This window comes from Sturnira hondurensis, unplaced genomic scaffold (assembly GCF_014824575.4).
Source record: "Sturnira hondurensis isolate 20B ecotype Veracruz unplaced genomic scaffold, ASM1482457v3 Scaffold0018484, whole genome shotgun sequence".
NCBI classification, from domain to species: Eukaryota; Metazoa; Chordata; class Mammalia; order Chiroptera; family Phyllostomidae; genus Sturnira; species Sturnira hondurensis.
The window spans coordinates 648,005-666,063 of NW_028091115.1; the positions used below are offsets into that span (position 1 = coordinate 648,005).

Sequence of the window (18,059 nt, forward strand, 5' to 3'; positions counted from 1 at the left end):
AAATTTGCTCTGAATATGACAGCAAGCCACTGGGAAGATTTGAGCAAAGGGCTGACATGACTGATATGGCTGCTGTGTGGAGAATAGAGAGGCAAAGATGGAAGCAGGGAGACCAGTTTTTGCAGCGATCCAGGAATGAGACAATGGCAGTTCAAACAAGGCAAGAAATGGTTGGATTATACAAATATACTGAAGGAAGAGTCACAGGATTTACTGTTAGATTAGAAGTGGCATGGAAAGGAAATAAAGGAATCAATGACTCCTACATTTTAGTCTGAGCATCTGGTTAGTGGCATTTCCTGAGAAGAGGAAAAATGGGGGGGGGGAGACTGAGTGTTAGAGGAACTAAGAGTTCGGTATGCACTGTGCAGTGGAGATGGTGGCTGGGCAGTTGGTTAAAGGAATATGGAATTCCAAGGAGGGGTCCAGTCTTGTTACATAGATTTTGGAGTCCAAAATGTCAATAGTATGTAAAGCCTGGATGAGATCATCTAGGATATGGTAGCTATTAGCCACATGTGTCTGTTGAGCACTTTAAATGTGACTAGCCCAAATTGAGATGTGCTGTATGTTTAAAATACAAACCATATTTCAAAAACTTAGTATAAAATAATTTATATTATTTTTATAATGACTACATGCTGAAATGAGAATAATTTGGTTCTATCAAGTTAAAGAAAATATTTAAAGTAACATCACCTGATTCTTTTTGCTTTTTAAAATGTGGCTGCTAGAAAACTAAAAGTTGCATATGTGGCTCAGAGTGATATTTTTATCTAATTCTACTGTTCTCAGAAATAATTGTACATAAACAAGAAGGCCCATGACAGAACTCTCAAGTGTTACAACCTTTCAAATTCAGTGCAGAGGAGAAAGATTCAACAAAGGAGGCTGAGAAGAAACAGCCAATGAGGAAAATTATAGGAATGTGGTGTTGGTGATAAAGGCACTTGATAAAACTATTCAAAAGGAGGGGCTGTCCGATGCTGATTGGCTGTCCAGTAAATCCAAGCAGTTCTGCTGGCGTGGTTTGGAAGTCATTCTATTTGGAAGTTTGATCTGAGAGAGCTCAGGAGAATAAGCAATGACGACATAAAAGTAGTAAGTATAGATAACTCTTGAATTTTGCTTTAAAGTGATGCATAGAAATGGGGTGGTAACGGGAAGAAGATTTCAACCAAGGGGAGGTTTGTGTGCATTTTTGTGGTCATTGGTTTGTTTATTTAGAAGAGGAGACAGCTCAGTAGATGGTGGTGCTGTCCTCTGTGCTCTAGGATTCAGTTGGGGAAATAAGGAAAGTATACCACAAAAAATTTGAGATAGTCTAAACTCAAGGGTTAGTTAAATGGAATGATGATTAAATTGAATAATTCTGTTAGTGCTCCAGTGATTGATAATGCTTCCAAGACACCTTCTTTCTTTGATTTCCGTTAGTCTTTCATACAGGGTGGGGCAAAGGTAGGCTTACAGTTGTGAGTCCATGAAACACAATTTACCCTAGTGCTATTATTTATTCATTATTGTATTATTTTACCTAATGAACAACTGTAAACCAACTTTTGCCCTACCCTCTTTGGTTGTTGTTTCCCTTCTCCTCCTGACAGCGATGGGTCAAGGAAAATGTTAGCCTGCTGTGGCCTGGTATTTTGGAAAACAGGCTCCTTTTCCACATGCTTCTCTAAGGCTCAGAGATCATTTATTTTCCCCAGTGTCTAAGAAGCCTTCCTTAGTGGCAGGGGTTGGGGTGCTGCAATATTTATTAAAATGGTCCAGAAACTCACCAGTGATGGTCCAAAGAATTTTTATGTTCTGAATTATTGAGGGTCTTCCGAATTTCCCTATGCCTGTGCTTCTTCCAGATCTCCAGATGGAACGTATGTGTATGTGTGTGTATATTAGTGAGCATTGTGTGGGCCTGGGGCTAAGTCATTTTCAGGCAGAATTGTGATATTCACTGATAGAGTTTAAGTGACTTTAACAAAGTGTCTGTCTTTCAGCCAAAGCCCACCAGGAACACACTTGTTGTCGAACAAGTTGGGTTCACTACTCATTGCAGCGAGAAGTAGCACACACCATGGGGAACCATAGGACTTATCCTGACACCAGGGCCCTGTCGGGTCTCACTGTGGTTTAGAAGCTTTTGCTTTCCCAGGCCTCAGTCACTCTCACTGGGTGACCTCTCAAGTTCATCTTAACCTCAGAGTCTGTGGTCATTCCTCTCTACCTCCAGGAGTGAATCAGGGGCTTATGACTATAGATAGCAGCACAGATGGGCCTGGAACCCATCCATTAGTCAGTTTGACTATGTCTGGGTGCAGATAAGATCTTGGGGGGATGGTGCTCCAGAATCTACTTAATCCCACTCAATGGTGCTTGTCTCTCTATAGCCCTCCTGTTGTGTACAACACACTTTTTCTGGATTATGGTGCCCATCAGATCCCTGCCCAAACTCTCATAAAAAAATGTCAGCATTGATTTATAAAGGTTTGAATATCAGCTGACAAGCTTCCCTAGATTTGTCATTGCTAACTTTTGCCAGAAGGCTAGATTGAATGGAAAATTTAGAGTTGACTTTGAATTGATTATCTGCAATAATGGAAAAGAGCATAAGGGGAGAGATAATTCTCCCACAATGCAGTATCAGTCATGAGGGAAATATCCTTTTGATGGTCATTTTGGTTGTTTCCTAAAACAGCGCTGTGAAACACATTCTTGCATATGTTTTGGTGTACATGTGTGAGTATATCTATGGGGTAAAGTTCTAGCAGTGATGCTACTGGATCAAAAGGTATATGCATTTTTATAACATTTTGATACTGCAAAATTGCTCTTCACAAAACAATTCAAACTCCATCATATGTGAGAGTGTTTATTTTTCCCATCCATGTCAGCAATGAAACATCACCAAAATTAAAACTTTTTTGAAAACCTGATAGGTGAAAATGTTACCTTGATATTTTGATTTACATTTCTTTAATTATGAAGGGACTAAGCCTTCTTATTTGCTTATTAGTTATCTGTGTTTCTTTTTATAGATTTTATTTATTTATTTATTTATTTTTAGAAAGAAGGGAAGGGAGGGAGAGAAACAGCAATGAGTGGCTGCCTCTCGCCTGCCCCCAACTGGAGACCTGGCCCCACAACTGAGGCATGTGCCCTGATTGAGAATTAAACTGGCAACCTTTGGGTTCACAGGCCACACTCACCCCACTGAGCCACACCAGCCAGGGCCAAATGCCATAATCTTTAACGGCTTATCAATACAAATTTGTCTCTCTGAGCACACCTCTAAAAGGAATGGGCTCCAACACAAAGTAATGGATCAGGATTTTTCACATTTATTTTTAAGGGGATGGGAGTAACAGCTTTATTGAGATATAATTCACATACTATACAATTAATCCATTTAAAGTTTAAAATTCAATGCCTTTAAAGATTTATATAACCATCACCACAGTTAATTTTAGAACATTTTTATCACCTCAAAAAGAAACCATGTACTGTCACTCACCACCTTCCCCCAAAAAACCAAAAAGAAAATCTATCTCCCCAGCAAAAAGTAGGACACTTTCTGTAACTATGTATTTGTCTATTCCGGACATTTGATTTAAATGGAATCATTGTCTTTTTTAAAGGGAAGATAATTCTCTTTGAAGACTCTAACTCAGCAATTTTCAGCTCACATAAGCTAATTACTAAAATTCTCGAGCACACAAAAATATTGTATTTTCTGTAAATTTGACAAAAAGTAGGCATAATTTTGATTAACAAAAAATAATAATAGTAATTAACTATCCTTTTTGCTCCAAAGCGACTTAAAAAAAACAGGTGCCTTTACTTGTATATAAGGATTTCTGGTACTAAGAATTAACCAATCAGACACAACCTTATTATGCAGCATGATCGATACAATATAACTCTATTATGTGACATATATATATATACATATATACACATATGTATGTATGTATATATATAGTTGAAGACAGGCTATTTACACCAGATATCTATCATATTGGCTGTTGTCATTTTTTTATATTACAGTCTTAGGAAAAAGAGGTCAGTGTCCCTGATGACTAGCCAGGTGTTGCATGTTTTCAAAATTCTTGTGGTACACCAGTTGAAAATTGGTGCTCTAAGTGAAGCATAATGGGTATGGGTAAAATGATTGTGCCATGTTCTGGATATCAAAAAACTGATGTTTTGCTTTTTTACTCTATATTTTATCTTAGTGATCCTGTTATAGATAAATCACTAAGTGAATCATCTGGCAGTGTGGACGCTCTGGATACCAGTGATGAAGGTAAGTAACCCAATAAAATCTTGATAACTAGAACTAGACTTGTTTACTGTATTTAACAACCAAGAATCAACCAATCCAGAAAGATAATCAAGTCACAAACAAATAAGTTCATATCAAATTTCTTACATTAGGCTCAGTCCACATTTACTTTTCAGTCTTCTAAACTCTTTACTTTCATTTCCTGATAGTCAAAAGGTTTGTCTAAGGCCCTGCAATATTCTTTTGGGATGGTTATCAGGTCCTACATACTAAGCAGGGAAAGCATTTCTGCTTAATTAGAAAAATCAGAGCAGCTCATGATCAGAGAGATTCAACTGAGGTTTTACTATAGCTAGCAGTACAAATTTAACCAACAATAAGGAGGGGCTAGAAACAAAAAAATGCCACCTTTAATAGACTTCTGTTAAATAGGATTCAATTTACAAAAATTTTCTTGTTGCAAAACTTCCTCAGATGTGTATCTATTGCCTTAATTATGGTGCCAAGTACATGAATGATAGGTGTCCATTAGTGATAGAAAGGGATGCAAAAGTCACTAAGCAATGATAAATTTTATTGACATCAAAAAAGGGACAAAAGGAACCTAAGATATAAAATGAGGTATTGCACTCAAAGCCAGAACTGCATATAACAGTTTACTGGAATTTTCCACTTTTGCTGATTTTTTTTAGTAGTGTATGGTGAAGAAGATTTGGTATGGAAGGGCAGAGAGAGAGAGGGAGCCTTATTGTGGCTTCCTGGAGGCCTGACTTCACTGATCACGCCTCCAGGGGCAGGGGATAGTGAGCCTGGTGCATGTATCTTTGAGGGAAGGGATTGGGTTTTCATCTCTGTCACCATTGTTTAGTATTAGGCCTCAGAGAGAGTGATTAGACACTCAAAATATTTAATTAATGAATTAATAAATGAATGAATGACAGGTCTCTTCACCTAGGCAACCCCAACTACTAAACCAACTGACCTATCTTTTTTAATATGAGCTAGATAGATGGCGACAAAAGAAGATTCCAATTCGGCCCAGCTCTGTGAAGAGTGGAGGTAAGGAAATGCCTTTTCTCTGTTTCTCAGGTTTTTTAAAAGACCAAACATTTGAGCAATTTTTAGTATTGCTCATTGCTAGCCAGAGACTAAGGTGGTGTTTGGGATGTTGAAGGGATGAAAGGCTAGTTAGAAATGTTTTCTTTCCAAGCAGCAGTGCAAGAGAACAAGGTCATCATTATGTGATGCATTTTTAAAGCTAAGTTCAACTTACATAGGCTGCCCGCGTGCATGGTGAATAAGCAAATGCACAACCCAGCAGCAATGATTTACATCATTGGATTTAATGGTGTTTTCTTTTCTTGGGGGAAACCTGCCTGCCATGGGCCATGTTCTGGCATGTGACACACTGCAGGCCCTCATGGATGAGGATGTTGAAAGCTACTGCCTGTTTGGGAATATATAGTCCTTGGGTTTGGACAGGGAGATAAATGGTTTTGTTATAAGAGAAGTCCAGACAGCTGTCAGCTCTCCGCTGTCAGTTCACTGACCTCCACTGCTGTACCTTGTGAGATATAAGATATGCAGTATATGGGTGACCTACATAAACATTGCTGGATACAAATGTGGGTTTTGATCCAAACCTGCTATATACATTTATCTACCCTTTACACTTTCAGCAGCTCTTGAAACCAGTTCACACAGGACTTAGCTGCTGGAAATTTGAAGGCACCCCTTTACAAAGAGAGCTTGAAAGGCTAATTTATACATTTGAATACATTGCAACTCTCTTGGATTCCATTAGGAGTTCAAAAGTAACATAGCATGTGGACAGTTCCCAAATTTGTAGCTCACTTCCAGGGCTCATCTCCATACATGGTATCTGATACAGTTAGGGATGAGGAGGTCTCCTAATCCAGAGTAGGCTGAAGACCTAGAATCTTGCAGCTGACATTGGCTGTCTAGCAATGGGTTGCTCAGTAAGGTTGTCTCCAGCTTCTAAGTCACTGCCCTATATCAGTGAGAAGCCAACCCACTATGTGTGATGGTTGTTATCTCTTGGTGCTCTCCAACTCCCCACCAATGAAGCTATATCACCACCATACCCAGAGCTACCCCACAGGGAGGAATGGAGACATTCTTTTCCTTCTAGTGCCCATGATTGAAAGAGACACACATTGCTTAAGGCACTTTGAATCCTCATGGGAAAATTAGTTGTTTCTGACCAGTAAAAATGGAAAATTGGGGGAAAATTGGAATATATGTATACTTAATTTCTAGTGCCACTTACAGTTCTAGAGTCTAGTCATTTTGTTAATTTAGGAACATAAAAATAGGCTAATGCATGCTTTGTTTGCTCATACAATGGTAATGGCAGGTACATTTAGTTCTGCAGCCTGAAAAGTTTATTAGAAGTGCTTTGATTCATTATGGATTATTTATAGATTGTGTGACAAATGTCTTTGCTGGTTTATGAGAAGCAAGCTTGCAACTCCCAGTCCTCTAGCTTTGCCCTGGTATCTTCCATTCTGGCATTTTGAAGCAAGAAAGGCAAGAATCACTATGTTCCCAAGAATCACCCTGAGCATAAAGTTGCTACCATTTGCAAAGGCCACAAAGAGATCTCCCTGTCCAGAATTATTGAGTCAGCCCTGGCTGGTGTGACTCAGTGGATTGAGTGTGGGCTCATGAACTAAAAAGTTGCTGGTTCAATTCCCAGTCAGGGCATATGCCTGGGTTGCAGGCCAGGTCCCCAATAGGGGGGTGTTCAAGAGGCAACCACACATTGATATTTCTCCCCCTCTCTTTAAAAATAAATAAATAAAAATTTTATCAAAGAGAAGCAATCATGTTAATTCCATTTGAAAAATAGCAGTACCTGCAAAAGGTTAAAGTATAGCATGCTCCTGCTCCTTCCTGCTTGTGAAGGGACACTTCCCAATTTGTCCTCACTAGGCAGGAATTACTGGTATGTTGGACCTGACTGACACTGGCTTGAGACACTATGCATATCTCTTCCTAAATGCCATGTTGGTAGCTTGAAGATGGCTGAGGTGGGAGTATTTACACCACAAAAATAGGTAAATACTACAAATCAGAGCATTGCCCTTACAGATCCACTTGGTAACAATTTTCCAGTAAAAAACTAATTACAGTAGTCAGTATAGCATAGTAATGAGGATTTTACACAAAAATCTCACTATTTTGCAAATTTTTAGAAATCATTTTGGGTTGGGGAGATTAAGAGAGAAGACCAGAGAACAGAATATAGATTATTATAGAGCCAGCACTTTCACACTGAATCCTCATTGTAGTTCTATGAGGTCAAACATTTTAAATATTTTAATTTTATTGTCAAAAATTAGTTAAATTTTTCTTGTAGAAAATTAAAAAAGTGAACTTAGAAAAATATATTTTCTGTTGTATCTTCATGTTTTATTCTTCACATCTCTAGTTAAAATTACCAAGTTTGTCCTAACCATGACCCTATATAGACACCTCCTAATAAATGACAATTGCCCAACTGAAATTACTTAAGAAGTAGTGACAAAGATAACAGTCCTACAGTCTTTTAAAAAAATCTTCACCCAAGGATATTTTGTCCACTTTTAGAGGGAGAGGAGGGGGGAGAGAAAGAGAAACATGGATGTGAGACAGAGACATTAGTCAGTTGCCTTATACTACTACGAGCCCTGACTGGGAATCAAACATGTGACATTTTGCTCTATGGGATTATGCTTCAAACAGTTGACCCACACCAGCTAGGGCTACAATCTTTTTGATTGTCCTTTCCCATGGTAGCTTCCTTTGCTCTAATCGTGTATATTTTACTTTTTTATAATATTACTTTATGACCCTTTTATTTTAGTAAAGATTTTATTTATTTTTAGAGAGGGGAAGGGAGAGAGAAAGAGGGAGAGAAACATCAATGTGTGATTGCCTCTCACACACCCCCTACTGGGGATCTGGCCTGTAACCTAGTCATGTGCTCTGTCCTGGAATCAAACTGACAACCCTTTGCTTTGCAGTCCAGTACTCAATCCACTGAGCCACACCAGCCAGGGCTAATCATGTATATTTTAGAGCTCACTGTTGAGTTATAGATGTGGGGCTGCTTCCATTTATCTATAGATTAGATAGATAGAATTGAATCTGGTCTTAATGAACAAGTTATTATTGATTACCTGGTACTAGCTCAAATTTACTAGCATTTGCTACACACCAGATACTATACTAAGCTCTTTACCTACATTATTTACAGTTTATATCAACCCCAATAAGAGTCAGTGTTTAAATTATAGGATTCTTAAGGATGACTCTGCTCAGTGATCTCAGTGTAAAGGAAGTGACAAACTGTTGGTACTCTTGTACCCCTAGATGGACTCAGTTGTCTCTTGAGTACTACAGCTTGCCTTGCACTGTCCCAGTTGCTAAAGGGATGCTAATGAAAGCTTGCCTACAGCTTTGATGCGGGATAGTAGCTAAGACATAGAACTATATCTTATTCCTTTTGCATGATACCCCAAATGTAGTAAGTGCTTTATCTTAATAAATATTTGTTGAATAGATGAATGGATGAATCAGTGTGCAGACTAGAGAGCATTCAGATGCAAAAAAATTGTGGTGCCAACACTCAAGTTTTAGATGCACAGAGAGAAGTATGAATTGTAATGAGTTGTGGGCAACAGGCCTTAAGGCAGGCCTTGAAGTTTAGAAACCTTTCTAATAGGCAGGCCCAGGAGTAATCAGTACACAAATAGGTCACACACTGCAGAAATAGAAAGAGCTCTAGTCCAGCATTTTCCTAGTGTGTTTTGCCAGGCATTCTACTAACACATATTTGGGAGACAATATTGTTGTCCAGTTTCTTAGAGCTGCACCACACGCATAGACCTGTTTCAGGAAAGTCTTGCTGGAAAGCAGACCCCCTAAATTTTGTCTAATCCAGTGTCGGGTTGACTGGACTGCAGATCCATTTTTCATGCAACAGTCCCTGAGTGTTGTATGAAAGATCCATGAGAGTCCCTCTGAACATACTTTGGGAGATGCTGATCAGTGTGATCCCCTCATTTTCCTGCTGAATGCCAGAGAGGCTGAGTGATTTACCCAAGGTTGCAGAGCTAAGTGACAGCAGAATCAAGCCAAGAACTCCAGAGTTTTCTGGCTTTTGGGAGGTGCTTACCATTGTATCATTATGCCTTTGTAATGCCAGCCCCACTGACAACTGACTTCCTTGCTGGGTCCTTCACTGCCAGTAACATTGCTGTGCTGGCGAGAGGTGTTCCAAAGACCCAACTGTTGGGAATTGCAACGAGACACCTCGGTTGGTAAATAATTGCATGTGAAAACAATAAGAGCTAATTCTTTCCCTCTGAAAAGTGTAGCACAAACTCTCCTTCCTCTTCCTCTTTTCTATGGGGCTCCAATAAAGACATATATGCTTACTAGAAAACTAAAGAAATCCCAGTCAGAGCCTTAGGAGCATTTAAAGCTCACATTCCTCACTGTTGTCCTAGTAGTCATTATATTATATATAAACCAACCAACCTTTCAATTATCTGCATGTGCAGAGGGCAGCAGCCCTATAGATAATCCAAACCAACATGCAGTAATTGAAGAACACACATAATGTGTGTAATACACATACATGCATGAATGCATGCCCTTTATAAAACCCTGTGGTATCCAGTTTTGTCATGCCTTTTGCACAAACAACTTTTCTTGTTTCTGATTCCCAGCCCTTTCCCTTGTTCATTAATTCCTTCTTCAAGGAACTCTTTGCTGAATGTATCAATTGACCACATTCACTCTTTGGGTCTGCATTCTTTCAGCACACAGGCTCGGCAATATCGACTCCCACATAGATCTCCAAGGGTCGTGAAGCCCTGGGTAGTACTAACTCCTACTTGGAATCCACCTGAGGACACTTAGCTTCCCAACTGAATTGTGATGACTCCAGCCACTAGGGTGGAGTTTGGGAGTAACAAGTGCTTATGTTGGCTCAATAATTGCTGCATATGAATCAACTTCTTAGGGCCAGAAAACAGGTGTATATTAATAGTTGACACTGAGAGAAAAGTGAAGGCCTGGTGAGTTGGGCCTGAATAGAGGCTGCCCAAATACCACACACAAGCTGGAGACTGAGCTTCTGCTCTCACCAGCAACTTGAATACTTTGTCACTGAGTATTAAGAAGAGAACAAACCAAATGAATTTTGCTATGGTCCATGGGAGCAAGGGGCTAGATGTACAGGGTAACTGGGATCACAGTCCTTCATGTTACGAAGACCCTGTTTTCTCTTCTGTCTTCTCTTCCACCATCACATCGTCTCACTTTTATTTATAACTTCCAGGAAAGAAATCCAAATTTAAAGCCTTCAAGGATTTTTTTGGCAAGAAGAAGAAAAGGGAACCCATGGCTGTCTACAGGGGAAGGAGGCTGGAATTAGGCTTCTCCAGCTTCCATTTTAACAACCCTTCCCAGAATCTGGCTCAGGAAGGTCAACAATCAAAGTCTAGGTAAGCTTGTGGGGTGGTGTGAGGGGGTTGAAAGGGGGTAGGAACAAGCTAAGGGGCAGATAGCTGGATCCAGATGCCCCCTTTGGCAGCCAATCAACGATGGGACTTTGGTCTCAGGGACTCTTGGCCTTCATGCCTATAGAGTCCATGGCCACTGCCAATACAGCCATTTCCCTGTGGTCTTTCTCTGTGCTCATGTGTAGATTGTCATCTGGGCCACACAGCTCAGTGAGTTGGAACATGGTAAATGATCATCTATTACCCAAGAGCTCTTGGTGGAGAGTACAGTAGATAAGGGAAATCCTTCCCTGTCATAGCTATAAGAACTTGAGAAACAGGGTCTACAACTAGAGAGGAACTGGAGGCCTCTACTTTGTAAGGTAAAAATAGCCTATTTCACTCAGGAAGTGTGGTCTGGTTTGCTTGCCTGGCCCTCAGACTATAGCTCTGTGATTACTGGGCAAGGGGAGCTAGATCTCAGAATGTGTGATTAGGGTCTCAGTGAAACCATCTAGCTGAGTTGGAGCGTAAGTGTGAACTCACTGTGTTAGTGTAAAAATGAACAAATAAATAAGCAAGCAGAGAACCCAAATGCATTTCCCCCTCCATCCCAGGAGACTAAGGGAAATACTGCAGCTGATCACAGAAAGGATGGGGAAATCATACTGTTTCTGCCACTACCACCCCTATTCCAAATTTCATCTGTGATGTCCCAATTTCTGTATCCTATTGTGGAAAATCTGGACACCCAGTACCCCCAGCTGTTCCTGGCTCAGGAGTTCCACTTTGGCCTGTTCTCCTGACCTTAAACTGTAGACTTATCTGGGCTTTCCACAGAGCTCACCTGTGCTTCTCCCCTTTCTCTCAAGTCTTTGCTTAGTGGTGATGGGACAGTTAGAAAACATATTAAATTGCCCCCTAACAGCACACAAGTCTCCTTAAGGAGGGCCTTAATGAGTGCATTCAATGGGAGGAATTTCAGATAGCTTTGCTAGTAGGAGAGATGGTTTTGGACAGAGGGGCTCGTTTCATACCTCACAAATCATACCATTATAGACAATTGCCTTATAGCTTTAAGTAAGTTTAAGACTAGCCCTGCTAAAAATTGCAGGGTGCGGTGGGTAGGAAAGGGGCATTTGGATTTACTCTGTTGTGTGTACAAATTGGTAAGAGTTGTCGAGTAAACTTGTACATTTCTTGTTCTTCTTACTTACCCGCATCCCCCTCCCCAATGGCCCATTTAGTCAGATGCATTCTCCACACTAAGGTGTATGCATGCACACCTCCCTGGAGTGAGTGGTGAAAGGAAGAAAGAGAGAATGAGAGGTGGAGGGAATGCATACAAGAGCATGAGCAAGCTCATATAGGGAGAAGGGTGCTTTTCTAAGGACCTGAAATAGGTCTTTGTTTGGAAGGAACATAAATTAATAGTATATCTTAAGAGGCCCAAAGATCACCCTGACCCCAGTCTCTTGCTTAATATGCCAGGGGACAAACCCTGGAGAATGTCATTGAGGAGTTAGGAAGGGAGATCAGCTTCTTTTTATTCGCTGAAGCAATCAATCACTAAAAAATCTTAGGAGTCAGCCCTCTGCTAGCCTATACAGTAGGAGTGGTATCTATTTCCAAGACTGTTAAGCTGTATCTGGTGGACAGGCAAATTCAATTCCTCCATTTGATTTTTTAATGGCTGCTGACATAATGTGCTATATTACCTTTAATTAAGACCAAACTTTTGTCTTGTGTTTTAAATGTGTTTCTTCTTTTTGCCACTAAAGAGCAGATCAATAAGCACTAGATATGTTCTGTGGATAGGGGGTTTCGTTTCTGACCAATTTGGCCACAGTTGGTACTAATGTAATTCTTTCATCAGGGAAAGTCAGTTCAACAACTGTACTCTTGTGAAGGCACAACCAAGAGTTTCTAAGCCTACTCATGGCCTAAGATTTCTTTGCAGTTTTTGTGCACAAAGCAGGGAGACGAGGTAGATGCTGCACTGGTCCCAGCCTGATGTGAGTCAACAAGTCATGGGGAAGCAATGAATGAAAGTGTGTATGTGAGCAAGTGTGTATATACAGAGATGTCTGGCAATATTGCTCTCTCAATGCTGAATCAGTCCTATAGGCTCATTAAGTGTTTATCCCGAGTCACACTAATTTCCTACTTGGCTGCTGTTTTACTAAAGCAGAGCATCTTGCCTTTACCACCAGGGCCACTGAGCAGCAGAGATTTACAGGGAAAAGGTGAGTAAGAGTTCAGTACAAAGTGTCAGACATCTGCCTCTTTGCCTTTCTTGCTGGCCCGCAAGCCACATGGTGTCATTTTAATCCTCATAACACTGATTGTCCTCAGGATGTGTCATAATCAAATGTACCCATGTCCATGTCTGGTAGCCAGACAGGCTCACAATAACAGGGTGGGTGTTAGCCCTATAGTGCTTGAGCTGCTACTGTAGTTATGATGGTTTTTAAAGCACCAACCTATACGTATTGTTTCGTGATAAAGGTAATAAGTGTAAAAATGTTCGAAATTTTAAAATTTATTTTATCCAATTTTACAACATTTCAATCCCTCCCTAAAAGAAACTCTACTCACTAGCAGTCGATCCACATTCCACCCTACCCCCACTCCAGCCATAGTTGACCACTTACCAGTATCTACCTTCTGCCTCTAAATTTGCTTATTCTGGATTTCATATAAATGAAATTATATTATGTGTGCCTTTTGTGACTGGCTCATTTCTCTTAATTTTGCCTGTTTTCAAGGGTCATCCATGTTGTAGCATGTATTGTTTTATACTACTGAATAGTAGTATTCCACTTCATGGATACACCATATTATATCTATTTATCAGTCAACAAATATTTGAGTTATTTCCACCTTTTGGCTATTTTGAAGAATGCTGCTATGAACATTTGTGTAGGAGTTATTTGGCGGATATATATTTTTATTTCTCTTGGGTATATACCTAGGAGTAGAATTGTTGAGTCTTATGGTAATTTAATGTTTAGTGTCTTGATGCAACACCAAACTGTTTTCCAAAGTGACTGTAACATTTTACATTCCCACCAACAGTGTATGGAAGTTTCCATTTCTCTACAACCTTGCCAACTCTTGTTATTATCTGAGTTCTTGTTTCTAGCCAAGTGTGAAGTGGTATATCATTATGGTTTGGATTTGTATTTTCCTGCTAATGATTGTGAGGATCTTTTCCTGTGCTTTTTGGCCATTTGTATATCTTCTTTGGAGAAATGTTTATTGAGATTCTTTGCCCATTTTTAAATTGGATTATTTTATCTTTATTATTGAATTATAGGAGTTTCTTATGTATTCTAGATATAAGTCCCTTATCAGATGTACAGTTTGCAAATATTTTCTCCAATTATGTAGGTTGTCTTTTCACTTCTTGCTAATATCTTTAGAAGCGCAAGCTTAAGCTTTAGGTCATAATCTAAGATTCTAATAATTTGTAAATAGAAGTGCTTTATTTTTCAAAATAATTTTTTGATTCTTCATTTCAAGTATATAGAAATACAATAAATTTTTGTGTATGGATTTTGTATTATGCAACCTTGCAGAACTCATTGATTAGTTCTAGTATTTTTAATGGATTTCTTAGGAGTTTTATATACAAGATTAAGTTATCTGTGATTAGAGATAATTTCACTTCTTTCTGTCTAATATGGATGCCTTTTATTTCATTTTCTTACCTAACTTCCCTGGTTAGAATCCTCAGTACAATGTTGAATAGGAGTGATAAGAGCAGACATCCTTATCTTGTTCCTGATCTGAGGAGAAAGCATCCTTTCTTTCATCATTAAGTATATTAGCTGTGGTTTTCTCACAAATGTCTTCTGTCAAGGTTCTGTGTCTTCTATCAATACCCTGAAAGGGTATTGGATTTTACAAATGCTTTTTCTGCATCTATTGAAATGACCATGTGGTTTTTGCTTTTGTTTTATTGATATGGTGTATTACATTAAATTGATTTTCATATATTAAAGCAACCATGCATTCCTTGCAAATCCTACGTGGTCATAATGTGTAATCCTCTTTATATATTGCCAGATTCAGATTGCTAGTATTTTATTGAGGATTTTTGCATCTACATTTATAAGAGACATTGGCACATAGTTTTTTTTCCTGTGATGTCTTTGGTTGAAATTTTTAAAGGTAAAATATATTCTTAAATTCCAAAGGGAGTTTTTTTGTACCTTTAGTCTTTCATTTTTTTTCTAACTTTCCTCTGCTTTGTTTTAACACATAGTTATCATCAACCAAGCCCCATTCCCAATCAAAAGGTATTTCTACCAGGGTTTAGCAAGCTGTGAGTATGCATTGGGGAGTGATGGGTTCATAAAATTACTTTAAAAATAAGATAGATGTGTCACAAAACTTTTGTGTGAAAGAGAAAAAAACCCTGGTGAATGAAAGTATCCAGCACCTGGGCAGATACCTGATATTTTGTAACAAATCATAACAAAAACTCCTGAGAGAAATTTGGGTGTAAAATGCCTTTTATGACTCTCACCTTAATATGAGCAAAATTTAGTATTTTCCTTCACATTTTGCAGGGCTGCCACTATTGAATTGTATACTTTAAATGGCTTAATTCCCAGTCAGGGCACATTCCTGGGTTGCAGGCCAGTTCCCAGCAGGGGACTCATGAGGGGCAACCATACATTGATATTTCTCTCCTTCTCTCCTTCCCTTCCCCTCTAAGGCTAAATAAATAAATAAAATAAAATAATAAATGGCTTAATTGTATGTAAACCACATCTCAATGACAATATTATATAAAAAGATGTGTTAATCATTTAAAAAATCAAAATTATACAAAAGTACATAAACTAGAAAATTAAAATCCTCTTCTTGTCCCTAGTCCCATTCCTCAGAGGGAACCATCACTAAGAAATTGGTAACTACCTTTCCAGACATTTTTCTATGAACATAAATGATATATGTATGTAATATATGTGTGTATATTAAATGGGGCAGTACTGTTCTTTATTTATTTAGTATCTCATAAACAACTTTCTATCAGCACATATGCATCTCCACCCTGCTCTGTGATGTCTTTGGTAGGCCATATTATAGATATACATGTGTCTTTTTGGTTTCTATGGCTGCTTTTACAGACCTTTTCCTTCTTTTCCAGGGTTAAGGGAAACGTGGAGGCCAAATCCCTGTCCCATGAAAGCACCTCCAGGTTGGATTCTGAGTCTGAAATACCAGCAAGTAAAACATGCCCTTCTCCAGAGCTCCAGAGAGGCAGATCTTTGGAGGTAATAGTGAACTTGAACATCGGTGCCTAATTGTGCCCCAAATGGGAACTGAATTGGAGACCCTTTGGTTCACAGGACAGCACTCAATCCACTGAGCCACGCCAGCTAGGGCGAATAGCTTTCTTTAGGAAAAAAAAAATTATTTATTTACTTTTAGAGAGGAGAAAGGATGGAGAAAGAGAGGGAGGGAAATGCCAATGTGTGAGAGAAACATCAGTTAGTTATCTAATTCACACCCCAGTTAGAGACCTGGCCTGCAACCCAGGCATTTGTCCTGACCAGGAATTGAACTGGTAACCTTTCGGTCCATAGGCCAGTGCTCAATCCACTGAGCCACATCAGCCAAGGCTCCTGTTATTTTTATTTGAGGATAAATAGATAAGAAGATGTAATAGCAGATTATTAGCAATTTTGTTGTTGAATCAAAATGAATTCAGTGATTTAAGAAAATGAGACTGTAAAGCAATGTTTCTTACTACTCACAGGTCCAACTCTCCCTCTATAGCCCTTCTTAAGGAAGCAGGCACACTTCTAATTGTTGCCTTTAAATCTCCTGAACTTGAGTATGGAACATCACTTTCCTGGCCTTATACTTAGGAGACAGACAAGAGTGCACAGTGTGCCTCTTGAACATGGGTTATCGAGGCAAAGAGAACTTTCAAATGCTTGCTCTGCCACTCTGAGAATTAGGTTCAGTTATGTCGTTTCTCAAACCTGGTTTTCCCCACCTGTAAAATGGAGACCACAAGAATGAATACTTAAAACACAGGTGGCAAACACAAGGCCCACAGGCCAAATTTGGCCCAGCACCTTGTTTCTACCTGGTGGCAGCACTGAGCTTCTTGCCCCTAGTTAAGGAGTAGTTACATTTATACAGTCCTAAAATTACCTTAGGCCCTTTGAAGGCAACCACGAAGCTGATGTGGCCCCCAGTGAAAAGGAGTTTGACATCCCTGACTTAAAAGAAGTGTTGTAAGGTTCAAATTAAAATACATCTATGGGGACCATTCCTTCCTTGGCAGTGTAAAAGACCTCAAATCAACAGCCAATCTCTCTTACCTTAAGATCCAAGAAAGAGAAGGGCAAACTAAATGCAAAGCTTGTGTGAGAGGGTGTGTGAGAGGCAATTAATTGATGTATCTCTCCCTCTCTTTCTTCCTCCCTTTCCCTCTCTCCAAAAATAAATAAATAACATCTAAAAAGAAAACAATCCCATTCACTATTGGCAACAACAACAACAAAAACAATAACCAAGGAGGTAAAAGAACTATACTTGGAGAATTATGAGATGCTGAAGAAAGAAACTGAGGAAGATACAAATAAGTGGAAGTATATGTACCATGTTCATGGGTAGGAAAAATTAACATCATTAAAATGCCCATATTACCCAAAGCAATCTATCGATTCAATGCATATCCTATTAAAATACCAATAGCATATCTCACAGATCTAGAACAAATATTCCAAAAATTTATATGGAACCAAAAAAGATCCCAGATACCACATTTCACAAGCAACAAGAGCACACTTGTAATTTGGAGGAAAGCATATGTTTTAACTTTTTCCTTTTATACTCCTTAACAGATCCCACCAATGCGCCCACGCAGACCCAGCATCCGTCCACCTGTTACAGGATCCGAGACAATCTCTAAGGAAGTTGAAAAAGTCTCTGTTGATGCTCAGCCACCTAAGACCCCACGAAAGGCGTTATCACAGAAGTTCTTGTCATTGAAGGTGAGTGTCAGTCCCATCCTAAGTGGCAAGTTGCTGGGGGCAGGGGTGGGGGGGATAGATGGAGCACAAGTAGGAGGCACAGTTTCTTGAGTTTTCTTTTTTCCTACTGTAGCTTAATACTAGGGAGATATTTGGGGAAGGAGATGCCATTCTTGGCTTTTGATTGCATGTTGGTTTACATTTTCTGTCAAATTCTAAAAGCCAAATAATGTCATCATTTTGTAAGCAATGGAAGGTAGT

General features: G+C 39.2%; 1 protein-coding gene across 1 annotated transcript in view; it reads left to right on the forward strand.

Moving 5' to 3' along the window:
• Positions 1-5,291: 5,291 nt before the first annotated feature.
• KIAA1210 (KIAA1210 ortholog) overlaps positions 5,292-18,059 on the forward strand; it is a 36,943-nt gene continuing 24,175 nt past the window's right edge. Inside the window, exons 1-3 of the mRNA XM_037069123.1 lie at positions 5,292-5,341; positions 15,959-16,085; positions 17,670-17,819. Coding sequence (XP_036925018.1) covers positions 5,292-5,341; positions 15,959-16,085; positions 17,670-17,819 — 327 coding nt within the window. The remainder of the gene's footprint in view (positions 5,342-15,958; positions 16,086-17,669; positions 17,820-18,059) is intronic.